Source organism: Tachyglossus aculeatus, chromosome 24 (assembly GCF_015852505.1).
Source record: "Tachyglossus aculeatus isolate mTacAcu1 chromosome 24, mTacAcu1.pri, whole genome shotgun sequence".
Lineage (NCBI taxonomy): Eukaryota > Metazoa > Chordata > Mammalia > Monotremata > Tachyglossidae > Tachyglossus > Tachyglossus aculeatus.
The window spans coordinates 29,323,856-29,347,126 of NC_052089.1; the positions used below are offsets into that span (position 1 = coordinate 29,323,856).

The following is a 23,271-nucleotide window of genomic DNA, read 5'->3' on the forward strand; positions in this document are numbered from 1 at the left end:
TTAAGCGCTTACTATGTGTAAAGCACTGTTCTAAGTGCTGGAGAGGTAACAAGGTGATCAGGGTGTCCCACGGGGGGGCTCACAGTCTTAATCCCCATTTTACAGATGAGTTCACTGAGGCACAGAGAAGTTAAGTGACTTGCCCAAAGTCACACAGCTGACATTTGGTGGAGCCGGGATTTGAACCCATGACCTCTGTCTCCAGAGCCCGTGCTCTTTTCTCTGAGCCACGCTGCTTAGAACAGTGCTTTGCACATAGTAAGCCCTTAAGAAATACCATCATCATTATTATTAATCTAGAAACGTGTTTTAGTCTTTCTAGCCAAAGCTTTCGCCGATCTCTTTTCATCATTGTTATTAATCTAGAAACGTGTTTTAGTCTTTCTAGCCAAAGCTTTCGCCGATCTCTTTTCATCCACACTGAGAGGCAGGGAAAGCTGTTTTGTTCTCGCCACCGAGGGCCAGAGAGGTAAAGTAACCCAGGCCCAATCCCGACTCCTTCTCCGGCGCTTAGAACAGTGCTTTGCACATAGTAAGCACTTAACAAATGCTATTATTATTATTATTATTATTATTATTATTATTATTATTATTATTATTCTCCCAGTGGGCCATGAGGCCTCCTTGCTGGCTCCTTCTCGTGGCCGAACGGCCCACTGGCAGCGGGAGGAGAGGAGGGAAAGAAGAAGCCCCAAGGCTTGAGCCCTCCACAGGCTGGACCGGTCCGGCCTGGAAAACCCAGAGCCGATTGTTTTATGTGGGTGCCCACACTGGTTCCTCCCGGTTTTTTTTAATGATGCTTGTTAAATGCATACTATGTGCCAGGCACTGTACTAAACAAAATAATTGGTTTAGACACAGTCCTTGTCCACGGTGGGCGCCCACACTGGTTCTCCCTGATTTTGTAAGGTATTTGTTGGACCAGGCATTGTACTAAAGTGCATGGGGTAAGGTACAGAATAATCGGTTTAGACAGAGAAGCAGCATGGCTCGGGGGAAAGAGCACGGGCTCGGTCATGGGTTCTAATCCCGGCTCTGCCACTGGTCAGCTTGTGACTTTGGGCAAGTCACTTCTCTGGGCCTCATCATCATCATCATCAATCTTATTTATTGAGCGCTTACTATGTGCAGAGCACTGTACTAAGCGCTTGGGAAGTACAAATTGGCAACATATAGAGACAGTCCCTACCCAACACTGGGCTCACAGTCTAAAAGGGGGAGACAGAGAACAAAACCAAACATACTAACAAAATAAAATAAATAAAATAGATATGTACAAGTAAAATAAATAGAGTAATAAATATGTACAAACATATATACATCTATACAGGTGCTGTGGGGAAGGGAAGGAGGTAAGATGGCGGGGATGGAGAGGGGGACGAGGCGGAGAGGAAGGAAGGGGCTCAGTCTGGGAAGGCCTCCTGGAGGAGGTGAGCTCTCAGCAGGGCCTTGAAGGGAGGAAGAGAGCTTAGCTTAGCTTGGCCTCAGTTACCTCATCTGTAAAATGGGGATTAAGACTGTGAGCTCCATGTGCCAGATCACCCTGTAACCTCCCCAGTGCTTAAACAGTGCTTTGCACGTAGCAAGCGCTTAATAAATACCATTGAAAAAAGAAAAAAGACACAGTCCCTGTTCACATAGGGCACCACACTGGTTGCCCCTGTTTTTTTATGGTATTTATTAGCGCTTACTCTATGCCAGGTACTGTACTAAGCACTGGGGTCGATACAAGATAAGCAGGTTAGACACAGTCTATGTCCCTTATAGGACTCGAGGTAACTGAGGCACAGAGAAGTTAAGCGACTTACCCAAGGTTACACTAAAGACAAGTGGCGGAGCTGGGATTAGAACCTGGGTCCCAGGCTCAGGCCCTCCTAGGCCACACTGCTTCCTCCCCGAGGGGTGAGCGGCCCCCAACTGACCCATGTGGTGGGCTTCTGGACCTGCCAGTTGCCCACCTCCCCTGCCCAGCACAGGGAAGTGAGTGGACCAGACCTTGGTTCCCCAGGGGAGAGGCCCAGCTGAGGCAACATCCACTGACCCACTCCCTGTTTCCCCCATCACTGCATGGCGGGAGCTGCAGGCTGTGCCACTGGCCGGCGCCAATGGCAGCAAAATCCTGACGCTGACCACCCTCGCTGGCATTGCCGGAGTGAGCCGAGGGGAACGGGTCACTTCCCCTGATCTGCAGAGTTCCCTGAAGATAACTTTCAACGTCACCTGCCCCACAACCTCCTGTCGATTGAGGAGGGGAGAGAGGGAACTCCCCGGGCCCCTGACGCCTCAGCCAGGGAGGCGTGACTGGTTCCCAGGGCCGCAGCGGTGCCCTCAGAGACGAAGGCCGGAGCCTGTCTGTCCCGGGTGTCGGTCCTGAGCCTGTCAGCCACTCGCTGGCCCGGAGGCATGTGTGTGTTTGGGGTTGGGGGAACACAACTAGGTGTCCGTGTCGGACAGCTGCTGAAGGAAGCCGGAAGGAAGCCGGCCCCCAGAAGTCGGATGCTCCCGGCTCAGAGCCGGTCTGTCCTGCCAGGAACCGTCACGATGAGGTCAGCGGTCCGAGGGGTCTGGATGAACCAATCGCTCGCCTCCCCCGGCCGGGACGGAGCCCAGTGCTGGGCCCGATGGAGTTGTACTGGGTAGATGATGCCGGGCTGGAGGCCCTGCAGCTCCCGTTTCCATCCGGACGAGGTTTTTCTTTGGTTTCGCAGCTGTACAAGGAAATTGAGATTTGTCCCAAGATCACCCGGAGCCTCCAACTCGAGAAGTCGGATTCGTCTGCTGATAATTACGGTAGTTCGTTTTCTGGGCCGGACCCTGTCGGGCCGTGGGTCAGGGGAGTCTTCACTGAAAGCCTGATCTCTGACATCTTCTGGTCTCCTGGTCCCCCCGACCTTGATCACGTAGTTCCCCCACCCCCACTGACCCTCCCCCCGGCCCCCCGCCCCCACTGATCACCTGGTGCCCCACCCCCACTGACCACCCATCCACTGCCGGCCCGGCCCCTGCCAAAGAGAGGGTCCAAGGGCCAGTGAGCCAACTGACCCTGGAGTGGGGTGGGATCTGGGGGAGAAATCAGGATGGTGCTGATTTTTTTGCCCCAGGTGCCCTTCGCTAGGCTCAGAGGGACAGTCCGGGACGGTCAGGTCTTCCCTTGGCCGTGAGCCCTAGGACGCTGACCTCTGCCCCCGCGTGTCCCACCCCAGGCTTCTCGCTGGCCGCCATGGAGGAGGACGGGAGCCGCCGGCTCTATGTGACCAGCGTGAAGGACACGGGCCTGGCTGCTGACAAAGGTCAATTGTGGGGATGGAATGGGGGCCGGGGACAGGGCAAGAAATCGCTATTGTGTGCTGGAGCAGGACTGAGGATGCCCTGGGCCGGCTCTGTGACCCCGTTGGGTCTTTGGTGGTAGCAGGGACCACCCCTCCTCTCTTCCATCTCCCTCTTCTTCACCATTCCCCGTTCCCTTCAGAACTACCCTAACTCTCCCCATCTCTCCGCCGCCCTCGTAGTCCTCCCCGACTGCATTTCTCTCCAAACTCCCGACCCCAGAGGCATTTCTCTGCAGCTCCGGCTCCCCTAAGAAGCTCTGGCTACCCACTCGGTGCCGGCTCCCAGAAACAAGGTTTTGGGGACGGGAGAAGAGAGGATGGCTGTCCATTGCCTCGCGGGACGGGCCACAGCCGGGGAGGTGGCGCTGGGTCTGGCGGGACATCTCTCACCTGCCTGCTGCGCTCCTTGCCTTCAGGGACGGCTGGAGGCAGAAGGAGGGATTAAAGGAGGAATTGGGGGAGGCGTGGAGAAGAGGAGGAGGAGTGGGAGAGGCCGGCTTCTCACCACCCTGCCCCTTGTCGGTCAGCAGGTGTGCGAGCCGGAGACGAGATCCTGGAGGTCAACCGACGAGCGGCCCCAACACTGACCCCGCCGCTGCTCAAGGACTTTCTCTCGCAACCGCTGCTGAGCCTGACGGTGCGGGGCCGCCCGGGGCCCGGGGCCGGGCCGGGGCCGGGAGACCCCCCGCCCCACCGTGGGGACGGCCCGGCGGAGTGCAGCCAGAGCCCCCCCAGGGGCCTCCTCGGCGGCGCTCCAGGTACCGGCCTCCTCGGGCACCTCCCGTGGCTTGGGCTCGTGTGGCGTCAGTGGGGGGAAGAGAGAGTTGGGGACGATGGGGAGCAGAAGGTGTGGGATTTAGAAACCGGGCAAGGGGGCAGACTCGCAGGCCACCGGCCACCCGGTCCAAGAAAGCCGGAGGAGCTGCCCTGGAGCCTCTGCTGGCTGCTCTCCTCTTGGCAACCACAGGATGGTGCCTGCGCCCCACGGAAATCGGCTCCCGGGGCAGGGCCTGTGGGCCTGACTGACTCTACCTGTCAATCAGTCAATCAATCAATTGTATTTATTGAGCGCTTACTGTGTGCAGAGCACTGCACTAAGCGCTTGGGAAGTACAAGTTGGCAACATATAGAGACAGTCCCTACCCAACAGTGGGCTCACAGTCTAAAAGGGGGAGACAGAGAACAAAACCAAACATACTAACAAAATGAAATAAATAGTAGACAAGTAAAATAAATAGAGTAATGAGCCCCTTCCTTCCTCTTCCCCTGGTCCCCCTCTCCATCCCCCCATCTTGCCTCCTTCCCTTCCCCACAGCACCTATATATATGTATATATGTTTGTACATATTTATTACTCTATTTATTTATTTATTTATTTATTTTACTTGTACATATCTGTTTTATTTATTTTATTTTGTTGGTATGTTTGGTTTTGTTCTCTGTCTCCCCCTTTTAGACTGTGAGCCCACTGTTGGGTAGGGACTGTCTCTATATGTTGCCAACTTGTACTTCCCAAGCGCTTAGTACAGTGCTCTGCACACTGTAAGCGCTCAATAAATACGATTTTTTTTTTTTATGGCATTTATTAAGCACTTACTATGTGCAGGGCACTGTTCTAAGCGCTGGGGAGGTTGCAAGATGATCAGGTTGTCCCACACGGGGCTCACAGTCTTAATCCCCATTTTACAGATGAGGTAACTGAGGCACAGAGAAGTTAAGTGACTTGCCCAAAGTCACACAGCTGACAGTTGGCGGAGCCGGGATTTGAACCCACGACCTCTGACTCCCAACCCTGTGCTTTTTCCACTAAGCCACGCTGCTTCTCTACTGAGTCTCCGCTCCTCAGAGGCTGGTCCTACTGAGTCTCGGATTGTCGCACCTCTCGTGAGCTCAGCTCGGCCGAGCTGAACCGTCGCGACACCTACAGCGGTCCAGAACAGTAGCTTGGATCGTTGGCCCCCCACCCCACCCCACCCCACCCCCAGCTCTCCCTGGACCCTCAGAGACCATCCCCAGCATTGTCCCAGCCCTGCCTCCCCCCCTGCCAGTTCTCTCTGGACCCTCAGGGACCATGCCTTACCAGCGTGGCCAAGTGGAAAGAGCCTGGGCCTGGGAATCAGAAGGTCATGGGTTCTAATCCTGCCTCTGCCACTTGTCTGCTGGGCAAGTCACTTTGCTTCTCTGTGCCTCAGTTACCTCATCTGTAAAATGGGGACGAAGACTGTGAGCCCCACATGGGACAACCTGATTACCTTGTATCTACCCCAGGGCTTAGAACAGTGCTTGGCACATAGTAAGCGCCTTGACAAATGCCATCATTATTATTTTCTAGACTGTGAGCCCGTTGTTGGGTAGGGACCGTCTCTGTATGTTGTCGACTTGTACTTCCCAAGCGCTTAGTACAGTGCTCTGCACACAGTAAGCACTCAATAAATACAATGGAATGAATGAATGAATAGTCCCAGCTCCGCCACAAGTCTGCTGTGTGACCTTGGGGAAGTCGCTTCACTTCTCTGGGCCTCAGTTCCCTCCTCTGTAAAAGGGGGATTAAGAGTGTGACTCCATGTGGGACCTGGTCTGTGTCCACGTGTGGACCGATTAGCTTGTACGTACCCCAGCGCCAAGTATAGTGCCTGGCACATAGTACGTGCTTAGCAAATACCATTAAAAAAACCAAGTTGGGCTTGCTGGTCTCTTGAAACCTCCCACCCCTCCTCCAGTACTGCAGCACCGTGTCCCTGCAGCATATCCAGAACCCCTTCTCCCTCCTCGCCCCACCCTCCGCTTTTTCCCTGTGACGTGAGGCTCTTCCATAACCTTCTCTTCCCCTCGTCCCCCCTCACCTCCAAGGCGGGCCATGTTCCCTGCAAGTGGGACTCTTCCAGAACCTTCTGCCCTCCTCATCCCTCTTCCCCTCTGTGGCAGACCATGATCCTGCAACGTGGGGCTCTTCCGAACCTTCTTTCCCCCTCATCCCCACCTCTGCAGCGGGCTGGGTCCCCACAATGTAGGGCTCTTCCAGAACCACCTCTCTCTCTCATTCCCCTTCCCCTCTATGGTGGGCAGACCAGGTCCCCATGATGCGGGACTCTTCCAGAACATTCTCACCCCTTCATCCTCCATCCTCTCCGTGTCTCCTTGTCCCCACACCCCCCGCCTGCGGCTTCAGCGCCTTTCTCCTCCCTCAGACCCCGGCCTGTGCTGCGAGCGGGGCGGCAGCGGCTCAGAGACGCCAGTCGACCACAGTCCCGACACCCCGGACACCGCCGGGTCTGGCGGAGAGGCTGACCCAGCAGGCCAGGTGAGACTTTCCATTTTCACGTTTCCCAGCCGGAGCCCCCAGGGGCCCGGCTCGGACCGGCCCCATCCTCTCCCCACCCGGCTGGTCGTGATCGTGTTCAGGCTCTTCAGCCGTGGAACACCTGGGGCCCACCACACTCTCCTGGATTCTCCTCCTCATAGAGCATCTCAGGGACCCCGAGATAACGGAGAGTCCCCCTTCTCTCTCACTCCTGCCACCCTGTGACATCGGACCCGCATTCCCTAGCAGCCACAGAGGAAGGGGCTGTTTTCTGTGTCCACATTCCCCAGTGGCCACAGTGGGAGGGGCTGTTTTCAGTGCCCACAGTCATCCAAACGGAGCTGCTGAGTTCTGCACCCACATTCCCTGTTGGACCAGAGGGAGTCACCGGGTTCTGTGCCCACATTTCCTGCTGGCCCACCGGGCTCTGGGCCTGCGTGCCCTTATGGCCCAGAATGAGACTGTGAGCCCACTGTTGGGTAGGGACTGTCTCTATGTGTTGCCAACTTGTACTTCCCAAGCGCTTAATACAGTGCTCTGCACACAGTAAGCGCTCAATAAATACGATTGATGATGATGATGACCAGAGGGAGTCGCCGGGTTCTGTGCCCACATTTCCTGCTGGCCCACCGGGCTCTGGGCCCGCATGCCCTTATGGCCCAGAATGAGACTGTGAGCCCACTGTTGGGTAGGGACTGTCTCTATGTGTTGCCAACTTGTACTTCCCAAGCGCTTAGTACAGTGCTCTGCACACAGTAAGCGCTCAATAAATACGATTGATGATGATGATGACCAGAGGGAGTCGCCGGGTTCTGTGCCCACATTTCCTGCTGGCCCACCAGGCTCTGGGCCCGCATGCCCTTATGGCCCAGAATGAGACTGTGAGCCCACTGTTGGGTAGGGACCGTCTCTATATGTTGCCAACTTGTACTTCCCAAGCGCTTAGTACAGTGCTCTGCACACAGTAAGCGCTCAATAAATACGATTGATGATGATGATGATGATGATGATGATGAGACATCGGGTTCTGTGCCCTCATTCCCTGTTGGCCCAGAGGGAGACATCGGATTCTGGGCCCGCATTCTCTAGACTGTATGCTCGCTCTGGGCAGGGAATCTGTCTCTTTATTCTATTGCATTCCCCCAAGCACTCAGTACAGTGCCGTGCACACAGTAAGGACTAAATAAATACAGTTGAATGAAGGAATTCCCTGTTGGCCCAAAGGGAGACACTAGGTTACCTGTTATCATTCTGCTCGTTTCCGGGTTATGGATTCGGAGAGAAAGGCCCTTTCTTCCAGGGCTTGTCCAGTTGGTGGGGGAGGGGTCCATACTGGCAAAAAGCAGGGGCAGGAAGTGGGGCGGGGGCAGGAGTTGGGGCCCAAAACACAGACAACCCTGGGGACAGGAAACTGTCAGGCCAGGGGCCCCGGGAAAGGGAGTGCCCCACTGGAGTCCTAGCTTGATTCCGGCCTGTTTGAAATGAGAAACGGGAGCTGAAAGGAAGCCGGGGGGTGGGGATGGAGGAGGCCTGCTGGATAAGGAAAGGGAGGGAGCCTGAGGGATCCAGGGGAAGGGGGCCCAATAGTAATAGTAGTATTTATTGAGCATCCACTTGGTGCAGTACACTGTCCTAGGTGCTGGGGAAGAACGGGATACCAGAGGGACATGTTACCTGCCCCTAAGAGCTTGCACTGTCACTGGAGAGGCAGATATAAAAATATTTACAACTAGGGTGATCAAAATAAATAATTGAGTGTATATGTATACACGAGTGTGGGGTGATTAAATAAGTCCCCAAGTGCTCGAGTTGGCTGAAGAAATTGATGGATACTGGGAAATTAATTGGGAAAAGCTTGTTGGAAGAGCCGGGCTTTTGTGGAGGGATTCGAGCGTGGGGGGAGTTGGGGTCTGTCCGACATGGGGAGGTGGAGTGTGGCGGTGAGCCCTCTGTTGGGTAGGGACCGTCTCTGTATGTTGCCAACTTGGACTTCCCAAGCGCTTAGTACAGTGCTCTGCACACAGAAAGCGCTCAATAAATACGACTGAATGAATGAATGAATGGTGGGGGGGTTTCTGTGTCTGAGTCTCTGAGAAAATGTGTTTGTGTGTAGGTGTGTCCATGTGTGACGGGATGTGTGAATGTATCTCCCTGTGTGAGAATGTGTCTGTGTGTGAGAGAATGTATGTGTGTGTAGGTGTGTCCGTGTGTGGGAGGATGTGCGAATGTATCTCCGGGTGTGAGAGAATGTGTCTGTATATGAGCCACAGACAATATCACAGTGGAATCCTGTGGATGCACACGTGGTTCGTGTCATTGTGTACACAAGTGTGACTGTGACTGGGTGGTTGTGTGTACGCCTGTGTAAGTGTGTGTCCATTGGTCTGCGTGTGCACTCAAGTAGAGAGGTAAGCACGCATGTGTGTTTGTGAATGGGCATTTTTGGGTCAGAGTCCAGCAGCTGCTTGGTGGGTATTGCTGTATTGTACTTTCCCAAGCGCTCAGCACAGCGCTCTGCATTCAGTAAGCACTCAATAAATACAATTGAATTGAAATTGAATTACAGCCTGTTTAAAATCCTGGCCAGCCCCAGATAAGCAGGGAGGATTCATCCTCCCCAGTCCCACCCCTAGTCCCCAGCACTTATGTCCATATCTGTAATTTATTTATTTATATGCATGTCTGTCTCCCCCTCTAGACTGTAAGCTCGTTGCAGGCAGCGACAGGGACTGTGTCTGTTCTATTGTGGTATTGTCCTCTCCCAAGCGCTTAGACCAGTTCTCTGCACACAGTAAGCTCTCAGTAAATATGATTAACTGAATGAATTATAATAATAATGATAAGGATGGTATTTGTTAGGTGCTTACTATGTGCCAAGCACTGCTGTAAGCACCGGGGTAGATACAAGGTAATCAGGTTGTCCTGCATAGGGCTCACAGTCTTAATCCTCATTTTACAGATGAGGTAACTGAGGCACAGAGAAGTTAAGTGGTTTGCCCAAGGTCACACAGCAGGCAAGTGGCAAAGCTGGGATTAGAACCCACGACCTCTGACTCCCCAACCCGGGCTCGTTACACTAAGCCAGGCTGCTTCTCTGCATCTCCCCGGGCCCCTCGCAGAGCACAGAGTGCACAGCGCCGAGCAGGGAGGAAAGAGGGCGGGGGGCTCCACTCATACGGGACTCGGGTTCCAGTTCATTGATTCAATCATATTTACTGTGGTTCAGTGGAAAGAGCACGGGCTTTGGAGTCAGAGGTCATGAGTTCAAACCCCGGCTCTGCCAATTGTCAGCTGTGTGACTTTGGGCAAGTCACTTAACTTCTCTGTGCCTCAGTTACCCCATCTGTAAAATGGGGATTAAAACTGTGAGCCTCACGTGGGGCAACCTGATCAACTTGTATCTACCCCACCGCTTAGAACAGTGCTTTGCACATAGTAAGCGCTTAACAAATACCAACATTATTATTACTGAGCGCTTACTGTGTGCAGAGCACTGTACTAAGTGCTTGAAAAGTACTATACAGCAATAAAGGGAGACAATCCCTGTCCACAGCAGGCTCATAGTCTAGTAGGGGGGAGGCAGACATCAATACAAGTGAACAGTTATCAATATAAATAAATAGAATTATAGATATATATGTAAGTGCTTTGGGGCGGGGAGAGGGGGAAGAGAAAGGGGAGTGAGTCAGGATGATGTGGGAGAGGGAGCTGAGGAAAAGGGGGACTTAGTCTGGGAAAGCCTCCTGGAGGAGGTGCGCCTTCAGTAGGGCTTTGAAGGGCGGGGGAGAGGGATTGGCGGATTTGAGTCTGTGTCGGTTCGTGTCCTGCAGCCTGTTGCCCCCCGCCCCAATCCCTCCTGTGTCTTTGCCTTCTCCCCAAACCCCGTGTCCCCCTCCCACCGGTCTCGGTCTCGGCATGTGTGTGGGACGGAGATACGTGGGGATGTTGAGAAGGTTTTGCGGGGTTTGATGCAGGGCAGAAGCAGGGAAATGGAGCAGGATGGAGGGTCTGGGGGCTGGGGTATTCTTTCCGTAGAAATGCGGTCAGAGCGTGAGAAAATGAGCCCAACAATCAACCGGCCACTGGGGTGGCGGGGCGCCCCGAGCCTGACTCCAGGTTGCCTTGGGCACAGGGGATGATGATGATGATGATGATGGTATTTTTTAAGCACCTACTATGTGCCAAGCACTGTTCTAAGCTCTGGAGTAGATACAAGGTAGTCAGATTGTCCCACGTAGGGCTCACAGTCTTCATCCCCATTTTCCAGATGAGGTCACTGAGGCCCAGAGAAGTGAAGTGACTTGCCCAAAGTCACACAGCTAAGAAGTGGTGGAACTGGGATTAGAACCCATGACCTCTGACCCCCAAGCCCGTGCTCTTTCCACTAAGCGGAATGCGGGCTGTTGGAAAGCTGCGGGCCGGTCCCTCTGCCCATCCGCCAAGCTAGCTCTCTTCCTCCCTTCAAGGCCCTGCTGAGAGCTCACCTCCTCCAGGAGGCCTTCCCACACTGAGCCCCTTCCTTCCTCTCCCCCCTCGTCCCCCTCTCCATCCCCGCCATTTTACCTCCTTCCCTTCCCCACAGCACCTGTATATATGTATATATGTTTGTACATATTTATTACTCTATTTATTTATTATTTATCTTGTGCATATCTATTCTATTGATTTTATTTTGTTTAGTATGTTTGGTTTTGTTCTTTGTCTCCCCCTTTTAGACTGTGAGCCCACTGTTGGGTAGGGACTGTCTCTATATGTTGCCAATTTGTACTTCCCAAGCGCTTAGTACAGTGCTCTGCACATAGTAAGCGCTCAATAAATACGGTTGATGATGATGATGATGATGAGTGATGCGCGGGGACTCTGGCCGCTGGGCCCGGGAAGTTGCGGCCGCCCCCCCAGGGAGGGAGGGGCGCTGTCAGATCTGGCCCGGCCAGTCCAGTGGTCCGAGATGGGGGTCAGCAGGTGTCAGGACCCCCCACGAGGCCGGCCTAGGGGTCCCTGGTGCCCCCGGGCTTTCCCGCGGGTCCGTACCAGTTCTGGATGTCCAGTCTCCCCTCCTCTGCGGCATGAGGAGAGCTCGTGGGTCTGTTAACTCCTCAGGCCCTGGAGTGGGAGCCATCGCTGCCCAGTCCGGAGCAGCCTCCCTCAGGTCTGGTGGCCCCCCTATGCCCCCAGTAGTCCTGGCCAGTGGAGACGGGGGCTGGACGATGGAGTGGGGGTGGAGTGCGAGGAGAACCCCAGCGGAGGGAGGGACTGCTGTCTGGTCAGCTGATCCTGGAGGTCCAGGCAGCCGCGGACAGCGGAGGACGGGCAGCGCGGCTCCAGCGGCAGAGGGGCAGGTCACTAGCCGCCCAGCTAGGCCCCAGCCTGGACTAGGGGGTCGTAGCCTGGGGAGGCGGAGTAGGTGGAGGTGACCCCAGGACAAGCTGCCAGGTCATGTCCACCCTGTGGAGGAGCCGGCGGAAACCCGGGAGTCCGGCCACCCGACAGCCGCGGGGGGAAGGGCCCTGCCCCGGCCCCATGGATCCGGTGAGGAGGGGGCCTACTCGGGCCGGGGTGGAGATCCCCCAGTCTGGTGAGGGGGTCCAGTCAGGGATGGGAGTCCCCCCCAGCCAGGTAAGGGGGCCCTTTGTTGGGGCGGGAAAGGGTCCCTGCTGGTCCAATAAAGGGACAGTGTTGTAGGGGTTCAGTTGTTCCATGTAGGGGTGCACGGGGGTCCCCTGGTCTGGTGAGGGCACGTGGGTAGGGAGATTCTGGGGGAATTGTTGTTTTCAGGCAGTTTCCCGTTATTTTATCGAGGGGTAGGGGGTGGGTAAGTGTGGCTGAGGCTCATCATCTATCAATCCGGGGTGGCAGCGGCCCCTTCCCCCGGCAGGACTGAGAGATCGAGATGGAGATTGTGGTTTGGATAACAATAGTGTGTGGCTTGAATAGCAGTGGGGTGCTGTTTGAATAGCAGTGATTGTGGGTGTCTGTGGTTTGGATAGCAGGGTTGTGTGTGTGTGTGCACGTGCCTTCGTGGTTTGGACAACAGTGTGTGTGGCTTGGGTAGGATACGGTGTTTATGTTGCGGGGGGGGGGGCGGGTGTGGGATTATAGTGGAGGGTGTGAGTTTGGGTTAACAATGGTGCGTTTGTGTTTTTGTTGGTGTGCAGTAGAATGTGTGTGTGTGTGTGGTTGTGAATTGCAACAGAATTGCAGCGTTTCCTAGGGCTTGGGGTGCTCAGCTGTGAAGAAGGGTCTGGTCCCTCCGAGTTCCCGTTTTAGTTTGGAGGGTAGAGATGGAGTGGCCCAGCGAAGCCGTAGAGCTGGGCTGAGCAGGGCTCTGGAGCGGGGCTCAGCAAGGTGTTGGATCGGGCTTCAGCCAGTGCTGGAGCCGGACTCAGTGAGGGTCTGCAACGGGGGTCAGCGAGACTCCATCCTCTGGGATTTCAGGGCCTCGGCTGAACTGCCGGGGCAGTGGGAGGGAGGATCCAGGAAGGCAGACCTCCTCCCACTCCTTTCCCTGCCCCGAAATGCTCAGGACTCAGGCTGGGGGGGATCAGGTCTTTGTCTGTCTGAAATCTGGCCTCTTAGTGTAGAGGCTTTTTGTTTGTTTGTTTTTCAGTGGTCTTTGTTAAATCAATCAATCAATCAATCAAATTTATTGAGCGCTTACTGTGTGCAGAGCACTGTACTAAGTGCTTGGGAAGTACAAGTTGGCAACATATAGAGACAGTCCCTACCCAACAGTGGGTTAAATGCTTACTATGTGCACTCTGGGTAAATACCAGCTAATAATAATAATAATAATAATAATAATAATAATAATAATAATGGCATTTATTAAGTGCTTACTATGTGCAAAGCACTGTTCTAAGCGCTGGGGTAATCAGGTTGGACACAGTCCATGTCCTACATGGGGCTCACAGTCTTAATCCCCATTTTACAGTTGAGGTAACTGAGGTACAGAGAATTCAAGTGACTTGCCCAAGGCTCACGGCAGAGCACGGGTAGAGCCAGATTAGAACTTAAGTCCTCTGACTCCCAGGCTCTAGGCTCTTTCCTGTATATATGTATATATGTTTGTACATATTTATTACTCTATTTATCTTGTACATATCTATTCTATTTATTTTATTTTGTTAATATGTTTGGTTTTGTTCTCTGTCTCCCCCTTCTAGACTGTGAGCCCACTGTTGGGTAGGGACTGTCTCTATATGTTGCCAACTTGTACTTCCCAAGCGCTTAGTACAGTGCTCTGCACACAGTAAGTGCTTAATAAATACGACTGATTGATTGATTTCCAGTAGGTCACTCTGCTTTTTCACTTCCCCAGTGGTTCGTGTCCTTGAGATACACCCAGGTTCATGCACGCAGATGTACCATAAAGACATACACAATCACATGCTTGCCCTCACATGCCACCTCAAACAATATGCACTGTAGACTTGAAGCTCGTTGTGGGCAGGGAACATGTCTACCACTTCTATTATACTGTCCTCTCCCAAGGGATTAGTACAGTGCTGTGCATGCAGTAAGCGCTCAATAAATGCAGTTGTTTGATGCACACATGTACGCACATATATGTACACCTAGATTCACTCACACAGGCTTATGCACGCATATACACACTCACACATGTTCACACACACATACATATTCAACCCCCCCCCCACCCCCAGCCCGCCCACTCTCTTTGAGGCCATAGAAAACCCCAGGCAGGTGCCGGCGGCTCCCCTTCCCTTTCCGCCAGCCCACCCCACAATGCCCAACTATTTTAGGATGGAGGAAATCACTGAAGTGGCCAGTTTCCTTTGTTCCTCCCATTCTATCCCTATCATTCATTCAGTTGTATTTATTGAGCGCTTGCTGTGTGCAGAGCACTAAGTGCTTGGGAAGTACAAGTTGGCAACATATCAATCAAGGAATAGTATTTATTGAGGGCTTACTATGTACTATTTAATATACTTAGCTTTTGGGAAAGTACAATACAACAATTAGCACACACATTCCCTGCCCTCAATGAGTTTACAGTCAAGAGGGGGATAAGTTCTTTATACCCTATAATTTAAAGATATGTACATAAGAACTGTGGAGTTGGGGGTGGGGAGAATATCAAGTGTCCGAGGTCAGAGATTGAAGTGCTTAGATGTTGTAGAAGGGAGAGTGAGCAGGAGAAAAGAGGGCTTAATTGGGTAAGGCTTGTTGGAGGAGTTATAATAATAATAATAATAATTCTGGTATTTGTTAAGGGCTTACTTTGTGCCAAGCACAGTTCTAAGTGCTGGCGTAGATACAAGGTAATCAGGTTGGAAACAGTCCATGTTCCTCTTTGGGTTCACAATCTTGATCCCCATTTTCCAGTTGAGGTAACTGAGGCACAGAGAAGCTAAGGGACTTGCCCAGGGTCACACAGCAGATATGTGGCAGAGCTGGGATTAAAACCCAGGACCTTTGATTCCCAGGCCCATGCTCTTCCCACTAGGCCACAAATGCTTTGAAAGTGGAGCAAGGGGTGGTCCCGCATCTATGGAGTGGGAGGGAGTTCCAGGCTAAGGGGAGGATGTGGGAAAGGGGTCGGCGATGAGATAGACACAGTCGGGCAAGGGCAAGTCTGTTGTCTGCCGAGTCCTGTTCCGGCCGGGGTGATGCCGAGGAGGCTACAGTGCTGACCAGTAGTGGGGAGGTCAGGACTTCCAAGGGGGGTCTTGGGGTTGCGATATCTGAGGGTGGAAGGAGTTGGTTGGAGCTTTGAATATCCCAGCTTCAGGAGCCCCCACTGGAGCGGGACACTGTACTGAGCGCTTGGAAAAGTACAGCAGATGCAGGAGACTTGTTCCCTTCTCATAAGGAGCATCCTCTGTAAATGAGGAGACAGATATAAAAAAATCTTCCTGAGCTGTGGAGTCAGAATTGTTATGCTGGAGTGTTCGAGGAGCCTGGGCCATATCCGACAGTTTGCAGCTTCTCACAAGCGAGAACTTCCTGCCCAAATTTGATAAAAAAGAAAACACTCCCCAAATTCTTAGAGTGGTTGCATATAATAATTATTATTATTATCATGATATTTTGTTAAGTGCTTACCATCGAGCAGCAGCGTGGCTCAGAGGAAAGAGCCTGGGCTTTGGAGTCACAGGCCATGGGTTCAAATCCCGGCTCCGCCAATTGTCAGCTGTGTAACTTTGGGCAAGTCACTTCACTTCTCCGTGCCTCAGTTCCCTCATCGGTAAAATGGGGATGAAGACTGTGAGCCCCCCGTGGGACAACCTGATCACCTTGTAACCTCCCCAGCGCTTAGAACAGTGCTTTGCACATAGTAAGCGCTTAATAAATGCCATTATTATTATTATGTTCCAGACACTGTGCTAAACAACAGGGAGTATACAAGCAAATCAGGTTGGACATGGTCCATATCCCACATGGGGCTCACAGTCTTAATCCCCATTTTACAGATGAAGTAAATGAACAGGTGAACTGAGGCACAGAGAAGTTAAGTGACTTACCCAAGGCCACACACCAGACAAGTGGTGGAGCTGGGACTAGAACCCATGACCCTCTTACTCCCAGGCTCATGATCTATCCACTTTGCCATGCTGCTTCCCATGCTGCATCACGTTTGGGGATAGAGGGGACAGACTGGTGGGAGTCAGGCAGGCGTAGGATTCAAATTTACAGCCCAGAGCTCCATTTGGGAGAGGCTGGGCCCCAAACCTTGACCGCATCTTTGAGGAGTGGGCAGAATACAGGGCAGCCCCTCTTGGGGGTTGTCTGGGATGTGCCCCTATTTCCTCCCCATCAGAGTAAATGATTTTTGCTCTGGATTTTGCTCCGTGCCTGGCTCCGGTCCGTCTCTGTACTGTCTTGGAGACCAGGGTGACCGGCTCCCAGCCCATTGCCCCGGTGGGCTGCTGATGCCTTGGAGCCGGCCTGGCCACGTCTGACCTGACTTCCTTCTGCAGGAAACCCCGGGACCCCCGCCTGCCGCCGCGCGACAGCTCTCGGATGCCGACAAACTGCGCAAGGTCATCTGCGAGGTCCTGGAGACCGAGCGCACTTACGTCACGGTAGGCCTCACTTCCCTGCCCCCTCCCGCCCAGGAGCCAAGCAGGGCAGCCCCGGCCTGGGACATTCAGCAGATCCCATCACCCCTTCCAGCACCAGAGCTGAGCAGGGCGGCCCCGGCCTGGGACGTTCACCAGATCCCACCACCTGCCTTCCACGCTGGCAGGGCCGGGAAAGGCCGAACCCCCGAGAACCACTGCCCCGCCCCAGTCAATTGGTCGTATCTTCTGAGCACTTACCATGTAGAGAGCACCCTACTAAATGCTTGCGAGAGTACAATATAGCAGCTGCCCACGGTGAGCTCACAGTCTCCCTCCCCCCAAGAATCTCCCCCTCCCCATACCGAGGGCTTCCTCTCCCTCCCTAAGACCCTCCTCCACCTCCCCACCTAGAACCTCCGCCTCCTCATCCTCCTCCTCTTCCCTCTCCTCCCTGAGAACCTCCTTCTTCCCATGAGAACCTCCCTCTCCTTTCCAAGAATGTCCCCTTTCCCCAGTATCCCTTCCCCACTACAAACCTGCTTCTCACTGAGAACCTCCTGCTCCCCCTGAGAATCTCCCTCTCCTTTCCGAGAACCTCCCCTTCCCCCAGTATCCCTTACCCCCCACAAACCCACACCACAAACAGATCTGCATCCAGTACTAAGTTTTAGGTTTTGATCCCCCTTCAACCATTCCCCCTCCCCTGCAATGGAACTAGTGAGGCCATAGCCTTGACCCCGCACGCGATGACGGCCTCTCCGAACTGCCAGCCCACCTTGACGCCAATATGGCTTCTTGCCTCTCAGGACTTGAACTGCCTCATGGACAGGTACCTGAAACCGCTTCAGAAAGAAACGTTTCTCACCCCTGATGAGGTAAGGGGATGGCAGGATAAGGGGGCAAGGTGAGGGGACAGAGAGGAAGAGGAGAGTTGGGGAGGAGAAGGGAGAGGGAGGGAGAGAGACGTGGAGGAAGAAGTGAGTTGGGGAGGGGTAGGAGGAGAGGGAAAGGGGAGAGCAGGAAGGAGAGAGGAGGAGGTGGTGGTGAGATGCAGTTAGGTCTTTATCCCCTAAGCACTTTGATATTCACCCCCCCCCGCCCTCCACCCCCCACATCCCCCACACCCACTGCCCTTATGTCCGTATCCTTACTTTCATGCATTCATTCGTATTTTTTTATTTTTTATTTTTTAATGGCATTTATTAAGCGCTTACTATGTGCAAAGCACTGTTCTAAGCAGTGGGGAGGTTACAAGGTGATCAGGTTGTCCCATGGGGGCTCACAGTCTTAATCCCCATTTTACAGCTGAGGTAGGTAACTGAGGCCCAGAGAAGTGAAGTGACTTGCCCAAAGTCACACAGCTGACAATTGGTGGAGCCGGGATTTGAACCCATGACCTCTGACTCCAAAGCCCGTGCTCTTTCCACTGAGCCACGCTGCTTCTCTATTGAGCCCTTACTGTGTGCAGAGCACTGTACTAAGCACTTGGAGAATACAACATAGCATTGAACAGACACATTCCCTGCCCACAATGAGTTTACAGTCTAGAGGGGGAAACAGACATTAATATAAATAAATAAATTACAGATATGCACCTAAGTGCTGTGGGGCTGGGAAGGGGATGAATAAAGAGAGCAAGTCAGGGTGATGCAGAAGGGAGTGGGAGAAGAGGAAAGATTGGCTTAGTCAGGGAAGGCCTCTTGGAGGAGATCTGCTTTCAATAAGGCTTTGAAGGAGGGAAAAGTAATTGTCAGTCGGATTAGAGGAGGGAGGGAATGGCGTTCCAGGCCAGAGGGAGGACATGGCTGAAGGGTTGGCAGCGAGATAGATGAGATCGAGGCACAGTGAGAAGTTTAGTATTAGAGGAGCCAAGTTTTGTGGGTTGAGGTAGGAGAGTAGCAAGGTGAGATAGGAGGGAGCAAGGTGATTGAGTGCTTTCAAGCCAATGGTGAGGAGTTTTTGTTCGATGCGGAGGTGGATGGGCAACCACTGGAGTGGGGAGTGAGGAGTGGGGAAACATGTCCACTCTGCCACTTCCCGTATAAGCTCTTATTTCTCTCTCCCTATTGTAAACACTGTAAGGGCTGGAATTTTGCCTTCCAACTATGTCTAAGCATTGAGTACAGTGCTCTAGTGAGCACTCACTAAATACCTTTGATTGATTGATGGATGGATGGGTTAGGAGCTGAGAGCACTTAGTGAGAAGATCCGTCTTCTCTGGTGTCAACACAAGAGAAGCAGCGTGGCTCAGTGAAAAGAGCACGGGCTTTGGAGTCGGGTCATGGGTTCAAATCCCCGCTCCACCAATTGTCAGCTGTGTGACTTTGGGCAAGTCACTTAACTTCTCTGTGCCTCAGTTACCTCATCTGTAAGATGGGGATTAAGACTGTGAGCCCCCTGTAGGACAATCTAATCACCTTGTAACCTCCCCGGCGCTTAGAACAGTGCTTTGCACATAGTAAGTGCTTAATAAATGCCATCATTATTATTAACACAACCCCATGACTGACCCTGGTGCAACCCCCCTGCCTTGCCCCATCTACGCTGCTGCCCCGGGCGTCCCCTTGGAAGCAACTGTTTTACGGTGCTCCTGGGTCATCAGAACTTGGCCTCTGCTCCCCCCTGCTCCTTTTCCTGGGTCCCCAGAGCCGCTTGACCACTTAAGCAGCGTGGCTTAGTGGATAGAGCATGGGCCAACGAGTCAGAACGACCCGAGTTCTAATCTCAGCTCTGCCACATGTCTGCTGGGCAAGCCACTTAACTTCTCTTTGCCTCAGTTACCTCATCTGTAAAACAGGGATAAGTGTATGAGCCCCAAGCAGGACAGGGACTGTCTCTGACTTGATTAACTTGTTTCTACCCCAGTGCTTAAAACAGTGCTTGGCACTTTTAAAATATTTAAAATAATTTTAAAATTATTATTATTATGTGGTCCTCAGAGTCTTGCTCCTGAGCCACTGAGGACCTTCACTCTGCCAACCCCACCTCCAAGGGGCAGGAAACGGGGAGCAGGGTCCTTGCGGGGTTTGGGCAGATGTGCTGCAGCTCAGCCGGGAGCCGGTGGCAGACCTCAACGGGAAGCTCAGTGGATGATCCATCTCTCCGTCCTTGTCCCTAGCTGGACGTCCTCTTTGGGAATTTGGTGGAAATGGTGGATTTCCAGGTGGAATTTCTCAAAACCCTGGAGGACGGGGTGAGGCTGGTGCCCAACCTGGATCAGCTCGAGAGGGTCGACCAGTTCAAGGTGAGTTCTGCCCACTGCCCTAGCACTCCCTCACCCGCTTCCCCACCCTCCCCTTCCCTCCTCTCTTCCTTTCCCTCGCCTCCCTCCCGGCAGCAACAAGTGTGGGTCCTTGAGCCAGGGGCCAACACTCCATTGTGAAAAGGAGGCAGGGGATGGAGGGCGGGTGCCAAGTGATTTCAGAGAGCTCTCACAGGCCAGTGAGCCACCATCCCAGGGGCTAGGGAGCGGGGGTGAGGGAGGCTAGAAGGCTGGGAGACTGGGATGCAGGGTGGCTGTCCATGGAGGGAACTCCTCGAATTCCCTGAGCAACACCCAGAGATGTGGGTGGGAGCCACCTCGCACCGATGCCTGGATTCCCATCCTTTAGCCGGCCACGCAGCTGGGCCAAGCTACCCCAGGGTCAGGATGGACCGGCCGGGGCATGGGATCAGCCCGGCCCCCATGCCGCGGCCGTCCCCGGGCAAAGGCGGTGACCCCTCCTTGTTTGTGGGTGACAACTCCAGAAGGTGCTGTTCTCTCTGGGAGGCTCCTTTCTCTATTATGCTGACCGCTTCAAGCTCTACAGTGCCTTCTGCGCCAGCCACACAAAGGTCCCCAAAGTCCTGGTCAAAGGTAAGGGGGCAGGGAAGTTGTGGGGTGAGTTGCTCTGGGAGCAGAATGAAATGCCCAGACCAGAGTCAGTCACTCAGTCAGTCAATCGGATTTATTGAGCACTTATCATGTGCAGAACGCTATACTAAGCACTTGGGAGATTACAGTGTAACAGACACATTCCCTGTCCAAAACAAACTTAGTCTAGAGGGGGAGATGGCATTAGTATAAATTAATGAAATTACAGTGAGGTACATAAGTGCTGTGAGACTGGGAGGAGGGATGAATACAGGGAGCAAGTCAAGGTGATTCAGAAGGAAGTGGGAGAGGAGGAAAGGAGGGCTTAGTCAGGGAAGGCTTCTTGGAGGAAATATGCCTTCAACGAGGCTTTGAAGGTGCAGAGAGTAATTGTCGGATATTAAGAGGGACAATGGCAGGACATGGGCGAGAGGTCAGCGGTGAGATAGATGAGATGGAGGTACAGTGAGAAGGTTGGCATCATTGTGTTTTCTTAGCACCCCCGTCCCATGGTGACCCCCACATTGGACACGACGCTGACAATAACCAATGAGCGTGTGCTCCTGAGAGCTGACCTGTTCAGACGGGGCGACTGAGTGACGGCCCCAGCCTGGGCTGCATTTCCTGCCAGTCTGCGTCGGGGCCCTCCACATCAGTTGGATTTGGGTCACCCGGGGCTGGGGCCCAGGCCGGCTCAGAGTTGAGGCCTTGAGGGTGGCTGCTTGTCCAGTGCCAGGGAAGGGACCTGGGTGGGTGGGAGTTGGTGGCAGTGTTGGAGGGGAGGGCATTCCACCGCTGCCGGGAGCAAGAGCAAGCCAGGGGGGTGGCGTTTCTGGAGGTGCGCGGTGGCCTGACGCTCGTGTCTGAACCGTCAGCCAAGTCGGACGCAGCTTTCAAGGCGTTCCTGGATGCCCAAAACCCCAGGCAGCAGCAACACTCTTCCACCTTGGAGTCGTACCTCATCAAGCCCATCCAGAGGGTCCTCAAATATCCGCTGCTACTGCGCGAGCTGTTTGCCTTGACCGACGCCGACAGCGAGGAACACTACCACCTGGACGGTGAGCGGTCGGCTCCCCGGGACTCCCGGACATTGTCTCCTTGACAGTCTCGCCCCGTGGCCAGGACCCTGGTCTGAGCCATGGGCTGGGGGTGTGTGTGTGTGTGTGTGTGTGTGTGTGTGTGTGTGTGTGTGTGTGTGTGTGTGTGTGTGTGTGTGTGTGTGTGTGTGTGTGTGTGTGTGTGTGTGTGTGTGTGTGTGTGTGTTTACGGGGTGGGGGTTTGGGAAAAATGTTTATGAGATTGGGTGTGTCTGTCAAGAATGGAGCTGAGAGGAAAGAGTGAATCTGTGTGGGGGGGTGGGGGGGTGGGGGGGGTGTAAGGAGGAGCTGCAGGAAGATGTATGTGAGATTGGGTCTGTGTGTCAGGGATGGAGCTGTGGTGTGAGTGTATGTGTGTGTGATTGTGAGAGATAGACTCCGGTTGTGTGCATGCATGTGTGTGTATGTGTGTATATATATATGCATACAGGGAGCCGCAGGAAAAATGGATGTGAGACTGGGTGTGTGTCTGTGTCAGGAATGGATTTGTGATGGGATTTAAATGTGAGATGGGATGTGAGAGTGTGTGTATGTGTGTGTGTGTCTGTGTGAGAGAGAGAGACACCCCAGGTGCTTGTGTATGTGCGTGAGACTGTGTGTTGGCGAGAGACTGTGTGTGTGTGAGGCAGAGGGGGCGGCGGCTGGGCGGAGGAGGTGTGACTGTAGGTGTGGGATTGTGTGTCCCTCAGTGGCCATCAAAACCATGAACAAGGTGGCGAGCCACATCAACGAGATGCAGAAACTCCACGAGGAATTTGGGGCCGTGTTCGACCAGCTGATCGCCGAGCAGACGGGCGAGAAGAAGGAGGTAGCCGCCTTGTGCCCTGGGGAATTCTGCTGCCGGTGGGCGGGAGAGAAAGTGGGTCAACAGTTCTGGTGGGCACCCTCTGACCTCGCCACTTCGCAATCCTAGAATGAGGGTGTAGGGGGGCTGAACCCTACCCCTGGCCCGGCCTTGCAACTGTGTCTGGCTCTTGCAGGTGGCCGACCTGTCGATGGGCGATCTGCTCTTACACACGGCTGCTGTCTGGATCAACCCCCCTGCCTCCCTCGGGAAGTGGAAGAAGGAGCCGGAGCTGGCGGCGTTTGGTACGTAGCCACTGGGGAAGAGGCCACGGTCTGAGGCGCCCAGACTGGCTGATCTGTCACAGACTGCCCTCCGTGCTGGCTTCCTGCACCTGCAGCTCAAAAGCCTCGGGGTTATGACCTCCTGGGTCACAACTGTGGGGTAGTGCCCTCTGGGCAGCCCTCCCCACCCCGAGACCGTGACCCTTGGGGAATGTGGGCAGTGGGGCAGGATGGTGTACCCGGCCTCAGGAGAGAAGGGTGGTCCCCACTGCCCTTTGGAGGCCTGGCTGGCATCAGGCGGAGGGAGCGAATCCCAGGCCCCTGGTCTGAGCTGTGGGCTAGGGGCGTGAGTGTGCGAGAGAGAGAGAGAGAGAGAGAGAGAGAGAGAGAGAGAGTGTGTGTGTGTGTGTGTGTGTTTACAGGGGTGGGATTCTGGAAACATGTGTATGAGATTGGATATGTGTCTGTCAGAGTGACAGGAGTGACTTGACCCCCCTGTCCACGTGTTTTGTCCTGTTGTCTGTCTCCCCCTTCTAGACTGTGAGCCCATTGTTGGGTAGGGACTGTCTCTATTTGTTGCCGACTTGTACTTCCCAAG

The 23,271-nt window shown here is 53.9% G+C and overlaps 1 protein-coding gene across 1 annotated transcript in view; it reads left to right on the forward strand.

Annotated features, from left to right (window-relative positions):
* TIAM1 (TIAM Rac1 associated GEF 1) overlaps positions 1 to 23,271 on the forward strand; it is a 94,398-nt gene that overhangs the window by 63,705 nt on the left and 7,422 nt on the right. The window contains exons 12-22 of the mRNA XM_038766188.1: positions 2,709 to 2,790; positions 3,204 to 3,290; positions 3,860 to 4,087; positions 6,518 to 6,630; positions 16,572 to 16,676; positions 17,462 to 17,530; positions 19,774 to 19,899; positions 20,403 to 20,511; positions 21,384 to 21,566; positions 22,295 to 22,413; positions 22,586 to 22,694. Of these exons, the coding sequence (XP_038622116.1) occupies positions 2,709 to 2,790; positions 3,204 to 3,290; positions 3,860 to 4,087; positions 6,518 to 6,630; positions 16,572 to 16,676; positions 17,462 to 17,530; positions 19,774 to 19,899; positions 20,403 to 20,511; positions 21,384 to 21,566; positions 22,295 to 22,413; positions 22,586 to 22,694 (1,330 nt within the window). The remainder of the gene's footprint in view (positions 1 to 2,708; positions 2,791 to 3,203; positions 3,291 to 3,859; positions 4,088 to 6,517; positions 6,631 to 16,571; positions 16,677 to 17,461; positions 17,531 to 19,773; positions 19,900 to 20,402; positions 20,512 to 21,383; positions 21,567 to 22,294; positions 22,414 to 22,585; positions 22,695 to 23,271) is intronic.